This window comes from Strigops habroptila, chromosome 1 (assembly GCF_004027225.2).
Source record: "Strigops habroptila isolate Jane chromosome 1, bStrHab1.2.pri, whole genome shotgun sequence".
Classification (NCBI taxonomy): domain Eukaryota; kingdom Metazoa; phylum Chordata; class Aves; order Psittaciformes; family Psittacidae; genus Strigops; species Strigops habroptila.
This window is the reverse complement of record NC_044277.2, coordinates 32295888-32311630: the sequence shown is the minus strand read 5'-3', so window position 1 is coordinate 32311630 and position 15743 is coordinate 32295888. Positions and strand designations below refer to the sequence as shown.

The window sequence follows — 15743 nt, the reverse complement described above, 5'->3', positions numbered from 1 at the left end:
TTTTAGTACTTGGTCATTTCTGAGAATTGTGCATACTTGTAAACTGAGGAGCACAAAGACAGCCAAACACTTCACATCTATGAAACTCTTCAGAACTATGAAACCCCCCTAAACCTTTAATTTTACACATGCAGTTTCACAACCTATTATCAAAACACTAATTATATTAGCAATTTGCTCACCACATAGCCATGAAAACCATGATTCTCCATGAATACTTGCTCAGAGAAGCCATAAATCAACAGAAAGACAGGTTTAAAAATTTTCAATGTTGAAATTTATTTCGAACTCAGGGGTTAAGTGTGGTAAGTTTCCAATGGTCTGATAATAGCACACCCATGTCGCTATCGCGGAAATTGCACTAATTCCCTCTGCCCCCCCTCCCCCTTAGAAATCTGGTAAGTTTTAACATCCGGTGGTTTTGCAAATAGTGTGGCTCTAGGACACTACTGCATTTCCTGAGTGTTCAAAGCTACTGTATTATACATTAAGCTGAAGGAAAAACAATGAAGTTATTATTCAGAACTAAACCAGCTATTTTACGTTGCTGCTGAAGTACGGAATCATAAAATGCAATGTATTTTAACAGGAGATCATTTTGGAATGCTTAAAAAGGGGTGGGGGGGGAAAAGAAAGGAAAACCCAACTTTTTTTTAAAAAGACATCCTTTTTACTTCAATTTTAAACTAAATAGTTTTAAACTCCAAGTCATTAACATCAAAACTTAAAAATGGCCAAAGAACTTACGACTTGCTTAGACTGAAATGTAGTTGGGACTAAAATATCCATGTCGGTATTCCTTGACCTTTTAGGGTATTCCTAGGGGCTCTAACAAAAGCAGTATAACAGGGTATCTCTGGTTTGTGTTTATCTTTTTAGTGCTCTTGAAAATGAGTTACTAACAGCACTGACCAGAGTGCTTAAACACAGGATTTCAGACTATCGCCTTGCAACGCACTTCAGCTTTATTGTGCAAAACCAATTTAGTCATAGACACCCCCACATTAAACACAATAAATTGTGCCAAGTATGCGATGTGAATGTCAGCTAATCTATCAACACATTGACAAATGTCAGCTTGTCTATCCAAGCGTTGTTTGAGCCCAGAGTAAAACTTCATTTGTCACAACTGAACTCCTCCATGGGCAGACTGCATAGTCTATGTAAGTTACTGGGTTTGTCCAGAAAAATCTCTTCACAGCTGTATTCACATTGGCAAACAGGGTTAGAGGAGAGTTTCAGCCCTCTAAATTCACCACGAGTTAATACATCAATAAAGAGGTCCCACCATCTGTCAGTGGGATTTTTCCATGAAAGACCACAACCACTTCTTGATCAAAACAAAGCTGAAGCAGTGGCAGCTGATGGAAATGCTTAACTACGTTGTTCTGGCATCATTTTTTATGATGCATTAGATTTATTCTCATTTACAGGTGATTTTGGCAGAAGGGTTCTTCAGGCTGCAGCTGAAAAAAAAGCAACTTCTTGTCTCAAGTTTATTTTTTTTGTTTCTTTATGGAAGTTTGTTTTGAACAAAGAGCTGATACCAGCAGGAACTACCAAGAGGTGATGTGTTCCACTCTAGTATGATGTCAATGGCTTGCCAATCCTTTTCCCCTAAAATATTTGTAAAAACATTGGAAATACCTATGAAATTTATAAAACAGCTCCTTAAACATCTGCTTAATGCCCTTTCCTTCAAATATAAAAGACCTACACATTTCAGGGTCTTTTTCTGTGGATACAAGAGAGAGGTCAAGGAAGAGGTAAAAGATAGGATAACTATCTTTTCAGTCACTATGTTACAAAATTTAAATGACTATTACTCTAAAGATTAAATACAGACTTTACATAACCAATCACAACAATGGAAATAAACCATAATTGAAACCATATAAAATCCTTATCAGGTCAAGCGACAGTACATTAATAATAGCCTTATAGGTTATACAGAAGATAATATACACAGATTCTAAGTTATTTTTCCCCTTAAAAGCCACTGTCAGTAGGATCACAGTCTTACTGTACAGGCAAGTGACTTGAATATTTGTAAATACTAATGGGGAAAATTAAAGTTATAAAAAAAAATATAATGTATCAAGTACACCTTTAGACATGTCTATACTATGATTTAAATAAAAAGCCTTAAGCATTCTCCTACACACTCCACTTTCAACCTAAATGGAATATCACTGTTAGTATACAAACCTCGGAGGGCACTGCTAATCTAGTTAGTATAACTATGCTAAAGCTATCTTACAAAGGAGATTAAGTTCAGATGTTTAGAAACCTTAACAATAAGAGAAAGTTAGAAACCCTAAGCAGCTACTCATATTTACCTATAATTACCTTTTAGAGAGCATTTGACTAAACTCCAGTATTTTCTATGGTCATTTATTAAAAGAAAGTTCTACCACACCTAAAGGATAAGGCATAGCCATCTACTAATTGGCATATTTGTTTATTTGTCTCAGTTTGTGAAAAGTTCCTTATTTGTGTAAGCAGCAAAACAAATTTCAACTGAATGATTGCTATATGCGAAAGGACTGAAGGCAACTGCCTCTGCAGTGAACTTTACAGTTCTCAACAGCACACACGCAACATGCTATCTGAAAAAAGTTACTAACTGAACTACATGTATTAAATACTGAAAAAAGTTTTACATTTTTTATTATAATTTATTTTATTTAACAATCTAAGAAGTTTGCAGCCATCAGAAGTTCCAGTGCAATTTCAGGTGCAATTGGGAATTCAGGAATCTCCGTAGAGCTGTTAGTATAGCGGACCTTGTAGGTGAAATACATGCATACTTTGGATAGGACATGGGATGGGATCTCTCTAAAATTCACCTCATTTGTTTCGTTTTCTGCAAACTGTCCTGTAGGAAAAATAAAGAACAGAACACCAAACCAAAAGTCAAACTCTCAATTCACTGCAAAATGAAATGCTTTCCCTCGCAAATACAAGACATTCTAAATAGGCTGGAGTTAGTCCCATATTCCTAGGTATTCAGCATAAAGCAGGATGTGCCACATTCACAACCCTCAAGAATATTAAGAGCCCCTGCATTACAAAATCTTTATTTTGGCTGCAGCCTATTAACAATATTCTGAACAACTACACCAGAAATTTAGGTTTAATTCTGATGCTTGCTTGGTAGGTGCTCTAAAACTGTACTGTGTTCAGTTCCAAAGGTCACAGTAACAATATCACAATCCAAATTTCTAGCTAGAAAATTTCTAGCAAGAAAAGAAAGTCTGTATGTTCTGTATCTGCATATGCACATTTATCAGTAGTCCCTTCTATGATCCCAGTAGCTTTGAATTTTCCAGTTTCAGGCAGATTTGACAGAGGGTTGAAACCTCAAAGATGCATTAACTTGATAAGCTGTGAAAGCAGGCAGCAGGAGGGACAGGGAAAGCCTAGCTGTACTGGAGGAAAGGTTACATATGCGTTTATTCCTATTAGATATTGAAGAATTTATCCAAAGCTCAAATCTCAAAACACAAGTACATTTGAAATTAGCTTTCTGTAGCGTCTAAATGCATGAAACTTGGATGATATGAAGTCATCCTGTGGTTAGTCCCACAGCCTTTCTACTGTCACCTTTGTCCCTCTTTTCCTCACCTCTCTGGCCTTTCAACTCAACTCATTAAGCTGAAAGACAATACAGAAACCACTAACATGTACTCTGTATTTACGGGACACCTAGCAAAGTCTGCTTCTGACTATTTCTATAGGAATCCCCTTCTAACTACAAAGCAGAGCTATTTACTAATGTCTACACACATTTGTGCAGAAATATCTGCATGCACTGAAGCCAAACTGGCTGGAATTCTAATACAGGAACAGCAGGAAGCAACAGAAGAAATGTTAGTGTATTGGCAATGTCACAGTACTGAAGATAGAGAACACTTACACATCAGTCAAATTATGACCTACTGAACTAGACAGCAAGAGTACTTCTTGTGAACCCATTTATCTTGCTCATTTTTATACAAAATATTCTTGAATACTGATTCCTTTACAGAGTCAGTTTTCTGGCCCTCTAAACAGCCTACTTGGCCTTTTATTCCTTCACATTGTTTGTGGAACAAATTCAGAACAGGCCTTGTAACTACTTGTCCTTTTGCATGTCTGGGAGCCTGACACAGAGTGGATCAGACAACAGACAGGATAATGTATTTTCAAATGCAACCATAACAGTGACATTTAAGATGAGAATCTTAATTGCTCAGTTTGCCCAACTATCACTACGCAATTTACATCTATATTAAGCAAATAGATCTCTCCAGTGATCCCCATCACCAGAATCTGAAAGACACTATAAGAATGACCATAGTCAGATCAGAGCTCCACATAGCCTACTGCCCACCATTCAAGGGGCCAAAGGAAAATGTAGGGGATGACAGTACAGAAGAGGGAAAGCACCCGTGTCAACTTCTCCCTCTTTTCTCCTCCACCCTTTTGGTCTTCACAGATTAGTTCAGACACTTAAACCAGAGAGAGTCTTATAAATGCAGTTACATGAGGTCCTGCCCTGCTGCAAGTTTATCTAGCCTCCTCTTAAGCTAACTGTTGTCATTTAGCATAGGAACTCCTTGCCATAGGATCTCATGACCATATTGTGGCCCAAACCCCAGCAAATGGCTAAGCACCACACAACCGCTTGCTCACTTCCCCCTGCAGTAGACAAGCGAAGAGGAAAGGAAGAGCAAAAGCAAGAAAAGTCGCGGGTCGAGATAAAGAATTGTTTAATAAGCAAAAGACAAGTGGAAGAAAAGAAACAAAACAACTGATGCAAAGGTAATCACTCACCACCTCCCATGGGTAGACTGATGCCCAGCCAGTTCCCTAGCAAAAGATGGCTAAATAGCTAACCTCCTTAACACTCTCCTCTCCCTTTTTACTTCATGACGTTATATGGCATGCAATATCCCTTTGGTTAGTCAGAGTCATCCGACTGGTGGTGTTCCCTTCCAATCCCTTGCACAACACCCCCATCTCTTCATGAGGGAGGGAAAAGCGAGAAACAGAGAAGGCCTTGACACTGTGCAAACCCTTCAATAGCTAAAAACATTGGAGTGTTATCAGCATTGTTTTGGTCACAAATCTAGACCACAGGATCATATGACCTGCTATGAAGAAAATTAACTCCATAGCAGCCAGACCCAGTACAGAATACTACAAGCTCCACCATGGAGGTGGCAATGAAGAGCTCCCAACTCCTGTTTGTTTTGAAACTTGACAGCTATACATTTCATGTGATACCCTTAAGTTCTTATACCATGGGAAACCTAGTAGTAACGATACTATAAGGTCCCTAACTGTCCAAAAGCAGACAGAATCTAATTATATGGCTGGTAGTATCATAACCCACAGAGATAGAACGTTCCACTGGAAACAGGAACTAGGTGGGATCTGGAAAAGTTACCACTTATTCCAACTTTCACACGCTGCATGATATAAATTCAAAGCTGTCCAAAAGTGAGAACAAACAACATGAAGGTACTGTATCTTTTGTACCTACCCGGTCCACTCAACATAGCTTTTATTGTTCCTGATGTTAATGCATGCTCTCTTTTTACAATGAACTCATGGCCATCGGAGGATATTAACTTCACATACATAGCATCTGGGCCCTCACACCCACCGTATGTTTTCTCTTCTCCATCTATAATGGAAAACAGATTAACAGTTTCAGAACACAATGAGTGATTCACATCACTAAGTACGTAAGCTGCAGTCTTCTCTGTGTTTACATACCAAAGAACCCAATATAACCAGAAATAAGACAGAAGCATTCTGGCTATTTGAAAATGACTTCTCTGATTCACTCAGCAATCTGTTTTAAAGTAAGAAATTATGCAAAAGTAGGAACTTTTTTATTAACATCTCTTCTCTCTCATTTCTCCATCACTACATTCTGACATGACTTCTAAAATCTAGGTAGGAATGAAATTTTCCTTTAGATATTATCAGGTGAATTGAACATGCTACTGCTTCCCTCCATGAGGCTACTGCCATATTTATCATACTAGTACTTACTATAAGTTACCTGAATGCACATCTAGTATTTAAAAATACAGACTGCAAGGGGAAAAAAAAGAAAGAAAAAAAAAAAAGAGAAAGAAAAGAGTGGTTTTTGGAGTACAGGTAAGAATAAAAGCAGCCAGTATTCCTGTACTGAAGAAATGACATGAACTAAGATTCATCCTCCCCCACTGGCCAGCCAAACCAAGCACCATGCAGTGCGCACCCGTGTCGTGACCTTTGTTGGAAACAGGGAAGGTGCAAAAGCAGTAAACCCAAGGGAATTTGGAAATTCTCCCCACAGCAGTTTGACTGTGCTTTTTCCATTTCCTTTCTCCCTTCTGTCTCACTACATACCTACTCTCTGTTTCTCTAGAAGCCCTTATCCCCCTCCCCTTTTTGCTCCTTTATTTATTCCCTCCTAACAGCGCTCTCTTTAAAAGTTGAAAAAACAACATGTCTGTTGCCACCACTGCACTGTTCACTCTGTGCAGCCTGAACAGTTGCTCCATCTTGCACCTGTCTTGTCTATTTAGGCAGCAGGTAGGAACCACTGACTGCTTTGTGCCTGTACAGTGCTTCACACTACAGGACACCATCACACTAAGAAGTGCTGACTCTGTAGTTGGCCTTTACATATTCCTGTAAACTCTTCAGGAATAAAGACTGCAGTAATATTAAAACATTTTTGAAAAAATGAGTGTAAAACCCCACCCCACTAAATATACAATTCTATCAAATTAAAACTGAAAAGTTAATGCCTCCTTTTAAACACTTTGTTTTCTAAGGGACTAATATAGCAAGTATTGCTAGAATACCATTAAAAGTACTTGAACTTGACACTGCACAAAATTTGATTTTCAGAACAGTACTATCTTGACAAAAAGTTAAAAGTGAAAGTCCTGGAAGTTCTTCCAGCTTAGGAAAGTATAACAGAAGAGATCTGTACACTTCTAGAAAACTAATACACTGCCCGTATTTCATGACTGCAAGCAGAAGTACGGGAGATGAAACAGATATAAACTACCAACTTGACATTTGATTGTTAGTGTTGTTTTTCCTTCTGACAAAACAAGGAATAGGAATTAATTATATTAAAGTACCTCGCATCGTATCTAGTCTTACAGCAAATACAAAATTCTCCCAATCAATAAAGCTGCTTTGTGAACTTGAAGTAAAAATTGAATTACCATGTACTTATTGCCAGTTTTAATAAAGTATTGCCACTGCCAAACATGCTAAAGTACATTCAGGAAAAGTATAGATAAAACTAATCTTTCCAATCATGTTTCATTAAGCAGTCATTTGTAGAGGCAGACACAACAGTTTTGGAGATTTAGTCAGATCACACACAATGTAATTTACCAGACATCAGTCCTTACTCTTTGCCAGAATTCAACAGGCTGACCTTAGTTAACAAAAAGAAAAATTTAAAACAGCACAAAGTGAAATTTTCTTGTCTACTATGTAAAAGGTTAGTGCCACAAAAGCCTAAAGGCATCCTGTTTTAGCATGTAAATTTTCACCACTATGCTGAAAATTGTGAAAAAGTGAAATCTATTGTTAGGTAGATGCATTCTGAACAGGTCTTTCGCCAAATGAACAGTCACTTGAGAAAATCTTCCTAAAAACATCTGTAGGACGTTTCATTAACTTTTGAGGCTACAAGATCACCAGTGACAAGATCAATGTTTAAAGTGTTACAATCCACCTCCTCTACCCAACCTCTGAGATGATGAACTTACCCATTCTCTTCTTATTAAATTTATTTTTTTCTTTTCAACTGAAGCTTTTGCAATAGGAGCGTCTGAAAAAAACACAAGTGGCAACATCTTCAGTCAGTAATACAATTTCATAAGTCATCTTTACTTATTAGCCTGAATGCTACCATAAACACTCTGCAGAAAAGAATCTCATGATACACAGCATGCAGTGTTGATGAACATTACGTTTTGAAAACATTACGCTTTGAAACTTCTTTTTGCTATTGAGAGATCACTACCGTATTCAAGAAGCTGGAGAAAGGGGCCAACAGGAAAACTATGGAGTTCATCAAAGGGAAATGTAAACGCCTGCACCCTGGGAAGAATTACATCAGACACCAGTACTGTCTAGGGGGCAAGTAGCTGGAAAGCAGCTTCGCAGAAAGAGACCTGGGGGTGTCGGTGGACACCAAGTTGAACATGAACCAGGAATGCGCCTTTGCAGCAGAGGTGGCCAACAGCAGCCTGGGCTGTATCAGGAGGAGTGTTGCCAATAGGTTAAGGCAGGTGATCCTGCCCCTCTATTCAGCACTGGTGGGACACATCTGGAGTGCTGGGTTCAGCTCTGGGCTCCCCAGTACATGCCAGGCTGAACTGAGTCCTGCAAAAGGCCACAAAGATGACCAAGGGGTGGAAGCACCTGTCATACAAGGAGAGACTGAGAGAACTGCAGTCGTTTAGTCTGGAGAAGAGAAGGGTGAGGGATGAGTCTAATCAGTGTGCACTAAATACCTGCCCTCCAACTTATCCTTTCCAGAAGATTGACAGTTCCCGATACGGCCACCAATGTCACCTAGATAATCTGTTTCAGACATTTAATGTAGGTATTTACATGGTAAGTTAACCAGGGGCTTCCATAGATTATAAATATTCACGTCCAGCTTGCTACAAATTTTGCCAGGTAAATGAATTCAAAGAGTTAGAGAAATAGAAGCACTTATATGCAAAACAAATCTGGTATGTTCAGTTACAACATGTATTTCTTTACTGTGAACTGCATCTCTGCTGTGGAAAAGAAAACTTTTGTAAGAGAAATTCCACTCACCCACCTGCTGTCCTAAAATTCCTTTCACATCAACAGCTACTCTCCAAACATTAACCCAGTACAAATCAATGAACTACTGTTCTGTGCCCACAGGTTCAGGAAAAGAGCATCAGTGATTCTGGGTGGTTTCTCAGCTGATACCTAGGGTATCAGGGGGCAGCAAAGAGACTGGTAGGAATTCTGACAATCCATGCTCTTGCTTTGAAGAGCAACGAGTGACAGTAGAGGCATGAACTGTGATTACTCACTAGAAAAGGACCCCAGGTGTGAAAACCAGAATATAGACCACTACTCACATCTCTTCCCTCCAATGTTTCTGGTAAAAGCTTAGCAAAAAATGAAAGCAAGTTCAGGAGGGAGCTGCAAGATTTGAAAGAAGTATTACAGAGATCTCTGCATCTCTTCAGAAGATGCAGCTCTTTGCTACTGCTGATAGCTTCACTTCTCACCATCACTTCGGTGCCGATTTGCTCCATCTCCCTTTTCTCATAATTACAAACATGCAACAGTCTGAATGTTTCCTCAAGCTTTCAGAAGGTGCTTTATTATGTACACCTAATCAAACTACACATGCATAACCAACAGTTTTTAGTTGTCAGTGGAGAACTCAGCACAAATCATTCTCCACTTACATCACAGTCTTTGAAAATCATCCTTATTTCATAGAAATAAAGTATTTTCCTTCCCCACTGGTATAAGGAACATCTTCACCTGTACTCTTGCAGGTGAAAAGTGCCTGAATGTACAATTCAGGACACATTCAAGAATGACCTTTGAGAGTTAATGTGCGTATGCTGTCATCGAGACACCTTAATATCGAGTGTTAAGTGCCTTTGCCATTTTCAGTAATTCCAGGAACTCATCCAAGGAAATTACATTCAGGTGCTGGAACAGTTGTGGCACAAAACTGATGGGATCTTTCACCCCATTTCAACTGTTTTTGTAAATAGATATCAAGCATCTTATTGGAGAATATCTGTTGCTCTGACGGGATACCTGACAGTACTGCGTCTGCTTTGCAGGACAGGATCACTTGTGCTACCTCTTTCTTGAGCCACAAAACCCTTCCCTACATTCCAAATGAAATAATACTAACGACAACAAAAACAACCCCCCACAAAACCAAAACCACGGAAGAAGCGATACCATTTTGTGGAGGTACTGGTGATGATAAAATGTGCCTTGGTTTCCAATACAAATAATGCCACTAAATACCAGAATAAATAAAGGCTTGTTAGTGGGAATGCAAATATATTAACACCTTGCAAGGTAAAAGCATAACTTGAGAAGACTAATACATTGAAGCTGGGGAACTGAAAAAAAATGTCTATACCAAAACATTAGAGCTGTCCCGAAAAACTACAATGCGCATTTTAATAAAATCCAATGAAATGTGCTATCATATGATTAGAGATGGGGGGGGGGAAACAAACCAAACCAAAACCCAGTAGTTAACACTTAAAGAAGAAGAAAAAAAAAAAAAAAAAAATCAGGCTCAGTGGTCTGAATTCAACTGTATTAAAAAGGAAGACAGGATAAAAGTGCAGTAAGCATTAACAGATTTAGGACATGTAGGACTAATCTCATACCTAAAAAATTAATCAATCATTTCCTTGAAAAAAGGAAAGTCAATCAAGATGCAATCTGGAATCTGTAAATCATAAATAAATGAGATGAGAAGGTAATCTTAAAATGAGACAGAAACTTTCTACCAAAATACAGTACGATGTCACAAACATGGACCAACTGGGCCAGAAAAGAACCAGTCTTGAAAATTCATACTACAAGCCATATGAAATTAAATCATATTAAATGCAAGATTCCTGCACATAGGGACTGATACAAGTTTCTTTCCTGTACTCAGGGCTTGTTATCTGGGAGTATAGGCATTCTGTGGTCAGCTATAAGCTGATGCAGCTCTGCAGTCGTGGGGGCAAGAGGGAGGAGGCAAATGCACATCAAGGATTTCTTTGCAATATAGATAGGGAAATATGAACATTGTTGCACATTAGCGACAACCTGCCTGGAATACAACACACAATTCTGAATTCCTGTTTTTAAGAAAAACAAGTTCTAATTACAAGAACTACAGAAATGACCACAGAGCCTGCTGTACAAAAGAAAAATTAGCCTTGCTTACTCAGTTTAGCAAAATAAAACTAGAATGAAGATAGACAAAAGAATCCATTAAAAGGATAAACAAAGAAGGACAAGTATGCCAATGTTACTCCTCAGTTTAAGTCCAACAAAAGAACATACACTAAAAATAGAATAAAATTTACACTGCTATTCCAGAACCGAAGTTTGGTTCCAAATATAGAGCAAAACTAACATCCTATTGCCAAAAGTAAAAGATGTAGAAAGCCTACCTGCTTTTAAGAACAAGACATAATACATTCCATTATGACGCATTTGACATGTAAGCAAGGGATACACCTTGGTTTCACTCAGTTTCTATTCTGGTATCATAGAGTCAACGCAAAAAAAGAGAAGAGATGGAAAGAAAAACAAGAAACCTCGGAAACATGAAAAACCTAAAAAAACCCACCCCAAACCAATAATAACCTGTTAGCATCTACTGATTCCTCTTCTGGATCAAGAAGTGTTCAGATTGTCATGACACTTTAGAGGATACTGCAGTTCAAAATTATTGTTTTATGAAAAGCATCTTCTTCCCAAAAGCTACACTCAAGTCATACGAGACAGTATTAACATGATCTTGTACAAGCCACAGCTTATTTTTAGTCAACTCTCTTATTGGTTCGTAAGTTCACAGAAAAATAAGTGGGATAGCAGAAGTAATACACCAAAAAACTGGCAGAGAAAATATGCAAGATTTATTTATTTTTGGATAGAATCTTGATTTGCTATTTAAGAGGAGGCAGAATTCCCAGTCACACCCAAGTTACAGCTTGTGTGTATAGTAAAAATAGTGTGGAGGGAAATTTACTGCAGAAAAATATGTATTTTTTAATGGACAACTGCATGTCTTTAAGTGCTAAATAGTAGGTTAGAAACAGAAAAGTCAAGTGACCTGGTATGCTCTCTTACCAGAAATTCTTTTCTTACAGTGTATTTTTCAATGCACTATTTATTGAAAAGCATGTTGCTATTTCCTTCTGCATAATGAAAACAATAGAAATGACAACATTTTTTCCAAGACAACATGAAGAAAGAGACTTGGTGAGATTTCTGTAACTACCTGTACTTTAATTACTTTTCCACATTCCATAGCTGCCCCTGTCTGACTTCACCAAGACTACACCAGTAGGGAAGAGAACAATCCAAGTTTCCTGAACACTCAAGCATTTGCCTTTTTTTATTGTGTCTTGCTGATCTGACTATTTCAGACTCCTGCAAAGAACCACTGATTTTTGTTGAAGCACATTCACAATTCCATTTCCCCTTCAAGAAGCTTATGTGGCATTACCAATTAGGTAGCTCAGCTCCCTGCCTTTAATCTCAAAAATGCACATATATTAGGTACTATTGTTCTCCTGCCTTGCTTCCTGAAAAAGAAAAGGTGAGCAAAATTTGCATTTGTTAAGAGGAAGACTGCCAGTTTTTAATAAGTAAGGGAGAACAAGAGACAACTAGAACCAATGTATCTGGCACAGAAACTTTCCAACCACTCAAAAAAGGAAGCTCTTGCTGTAGAAAACAAAGTTCTCATTAGATATTAAAGAACTGAAAATTTTCATAAGTTGCTATTTACACCTATGAGATACAATTTAGTAAAGTATCATAAAACATGGTAATTAACCCACACAAGGCATGTGTTCTTATTAGCCTACTTCAACATCTTATTCTCCTTTACAACTCTAAGAAATACTATGGTATGGTGAGTTTAGTTTGATCTCTTTCCTGCTTCTCTTGAGCACTGAATGCAAAACAACCAAAACATGTCCACGACCCTCCCACCTCACTCCCAAAGCTGCGTGCTCATCCTCAAAACTTCCCAGAATTATGATTTCCTTGTACATCCTGTATGTATGTCGATGAGACTGGAATAGACATACGCTAGTTACGAAGGGCATACACTAGTTTAACTGAACACATGCAACCACTGCACAGATTCCTGAACGCCACTGCTTTATTCTGCTTAGCACAAGCAAATTAAATCTACGCAAACATTTCAAGCACTCAGATTCTTTGATCCCACAGAAAACTTTTAAAAGCTCAGATTCTGGTGTAAGGAAACTCAAATGGTTTCCAACTTATTAGTTAGGCAGTGCACACACAGCCTCTGTTTGCTTCAGCTGGTGACACTTCTGTATTCTACACTACCAATTTTTGGAAAATATGGGCAAATAACATAAACGTCTTCACAATTCCTAGATTAGTTTAGAAGCCAAATGTGACATTTTCTGGGTGTCATTTGTACATCTGTAAGAGTTCATCAGTAAACAAATGCTGTTGTGTGTTAAAAGAGAAGCCTCCTACTGTTCAAGCCTAAATTCTAGTCCGATTCTTGATCCTGTACACTAACTTGTTTAAAAATACCGCTCTCCATTTCAGTACTCATTGTTCAGCACATGTGAAAAAAAAATAAATTAATGTAAATGAGGATTGAAGCATATTTAGAAAACACATGAGAGAAAACCGGTACGGTGTGATTTCCAGATCAGCTGATTCACTACTCTATGCTCACGGGCACTAACATTCAAACATTCAGGGGGCACAGTGAAGTGTGACCGGAAAGTATACTATGGGTGAATGCTAGTTAAGATAAACAGGAGGTGAGGTAGGATAGCACATAGGGACTACCAAAGATCTCACATAAGAAGCTCTTCTTCTGCCTGTGGAAACTTTCCTTTTCAGTAACTCCCAATAAAGTTTTGAGGGAAAAAGAAAAGGCAGGGAGGTGTTACTGTCTTCCTCCCAACATACAATAAAAGTCCTGTGCTGTACAGCTCTTGCTATTAGGGGAAAAAAGAGCTGCTAGCAGATTGCAAAATGTCATAGGACATGGACATCTGCCCTCTCATTATAAGCAGTCATCAAAGACTACTGTTACGCAAACCACCCCATGTTGAAGACAATTAAGTTATGAACCTTTCTAGGTGCAAGAGAACTTGTCAAAATACATCTGAATTACTTTACTTCAATCTGACAAAACTCACACTTCTATGACAAAACTTAAGGGTTTCTTGCAATATACACTGAGAATTGCAAAAACACAGTCAAACATCTGAAGCTAAGTACACTTTTGAAAGGTATTAATTTCTCCCCACACAAAGTGTAAGGGACAGAAGCATGAACACAAATGTATTGGAAAAAGAAATATGAAGTTGGAAGATAGAAAAAGATACCTCAGAAAATCCACTGGATCTCCTCATGGTACCAATATTAAGTCTTCACATTAAGACTACCTGAAACTACTCAAATCTGTTCATCACCTACTCTAGTATAAAACCCCCCCAGAAATCTCAAATTACTTTGACACAAGAAAAAAATTAAATGCTGAAGTGCTGCAAGTTTCTAAAGATTACCTCAAAGCTCCCAATGTTAATGGGAAACGCCCATTATTGACAAAACTTAAGTACATTAAAAGGCTGACCTCAAGGTGTATGGTGTGCACTATGTGTGCAAAGACGACAGACAATGCACCGTAAAAAAACCTAATTAACACTTATTCCCCTTGTAAGTTCAGTCTTCAGTTAATAAACGTTATTTCTCTCCCAACAATATTTTTTTTGGCCAATATATATATCTGTATAGCAAAAAGAGGAAATTGGAGCACATCAGGGATTATTCAGAAATGAGTGTACGAACTGGTTCTTATCTTAAAGGTCCCTCACCTGCCTATCTACGTTCTTCTGGGTTTCTTCCAAATTGAACTTTTGCAAGCGATCTTCAGCAAGCCCAAGTAAACAAGTGGCCTGTAACTATCTAAGCTTCCCAACAGTGCCAAGCTTAGCTCATAAGCTACAGTATTAAATAAACATTTTTAAGTTCCTGCACACAAATTAAGACTAAACTCGATGTCAAAGTTAACCACTAGCATCAGCATCACCTTTTCATACGTATGTCTGAAACTCTCAATAACTTACCAGTGCTTAGGTTCCTTTATATTAAAGCAGAATCCTTCTCTGAAGAACACACAGCACTAAGAAGCTTATTTTTCTTACTACATGTACCTGTATCACCCTTTTCCGTCAGCCTTGCTTTGCTTATATTCGTCGACCATTACAGCTAAAGCACTTTAACCGGCACTTCTCACCTTGGTACAACAACCCCTGCGGGTGCATCCTAAATGCTTTCGGCCTTAGTTTTTCCCCTCTCTCTAGGGCCTGGCGTGGGAAGAGGGTGGACGTCATTTGTGGCGGAAAAAGTTTAAGAGCGATATTTAATTACAACACGGTTCCGGAAAGCCCCTGTCCCGCCGGCGCCTCGATTTCAAGGAGGCCGCTTCGCTCTCGCAGAGAAACGCGCCCTTCGCCACCGCCCCGGCAGGGACCCCCAGCCTGGCACCGCGCCCCCGAGGGCAACCCCGGCCACTCCAAGCCTCCCCCTCCGCGGCCCGGCTTACGTCCGCCCCTGGCAGCAGGGCGATCGGGCGCGCCGCGCTGCCCTTCGAGGGGCAGGCCCGGGGTGTCCCCGCCCGCCCGGCGCCCGGAGGCGGCAGCAGGGCCCCGCGCCCACTCACCCGTCAGCGCCGCGCCCTCCGCCCCGCTCGCAGGGCCCCGCCGTGTCGGGCCAGTTGCCTCGCAAGAACTTCCGGCCAGGTCACAGGTCACTTCCGGCTCGGGGAGAGCGCCCCCCTGCGCGCTGCCCTTGGAAGGCGTGCGGAGCTTGGCTCCCGGCATGCTGCGCGGCGGGAGCGGTGCATGCTGGGGCGCGTAGTTCCCGGGGAGTCGGTTCCGGTTGGCCATGTTAGGGGTGGAGCGGGGGACACGCTG

The 15743-nt window shown here is 39.5% G+C and overlaps 1 protein-coding gene across 5 annotated transcripts; it reads right to left on the bottom strand.

Annotated features, from left to right (window-relative positions):
• Positions 1-254: 254 nt before the first annotated feature.
• On the bottom strand, positions 255-15739 carry ELOC (elongin C). 5 transcript variants are annotated; one of them, XM_030499668.1, is made up of 4 exons: positions 15491-15600; positions 7779-7840; positions 5531-5674; positions 255-2878 (listed from the first exon to the last, which is right to left on the bottom strand). In XM_030499668.1, exons 2-4 carry the CDS (start codon positions 7780-7782, stop codon positions 2688-2690), a joined length of 339 nt encoding a protein of 112 aa, XP_030355528.1. In that variant the 5' UTR covers positions 7783-7840; positions 15491-15600; the 3' UTR covers positions 255-2687. The 5 variants fall into 5 exon arrangements, with proteins under 5 accessions (XP_030355528.1, XP_030355545.1, XP_030355537.1 ...); XM_030499685.1 differs by lacking the exon at positions 15491-15600 and adding an exon at positions 15065-15252; XM_030499677.1 differs by lacking the exon at positions 15491-15600 and adding an exon at positions 8112-8131.
• Positions 15740-15743: the final 4 nt, after the last annotated feature.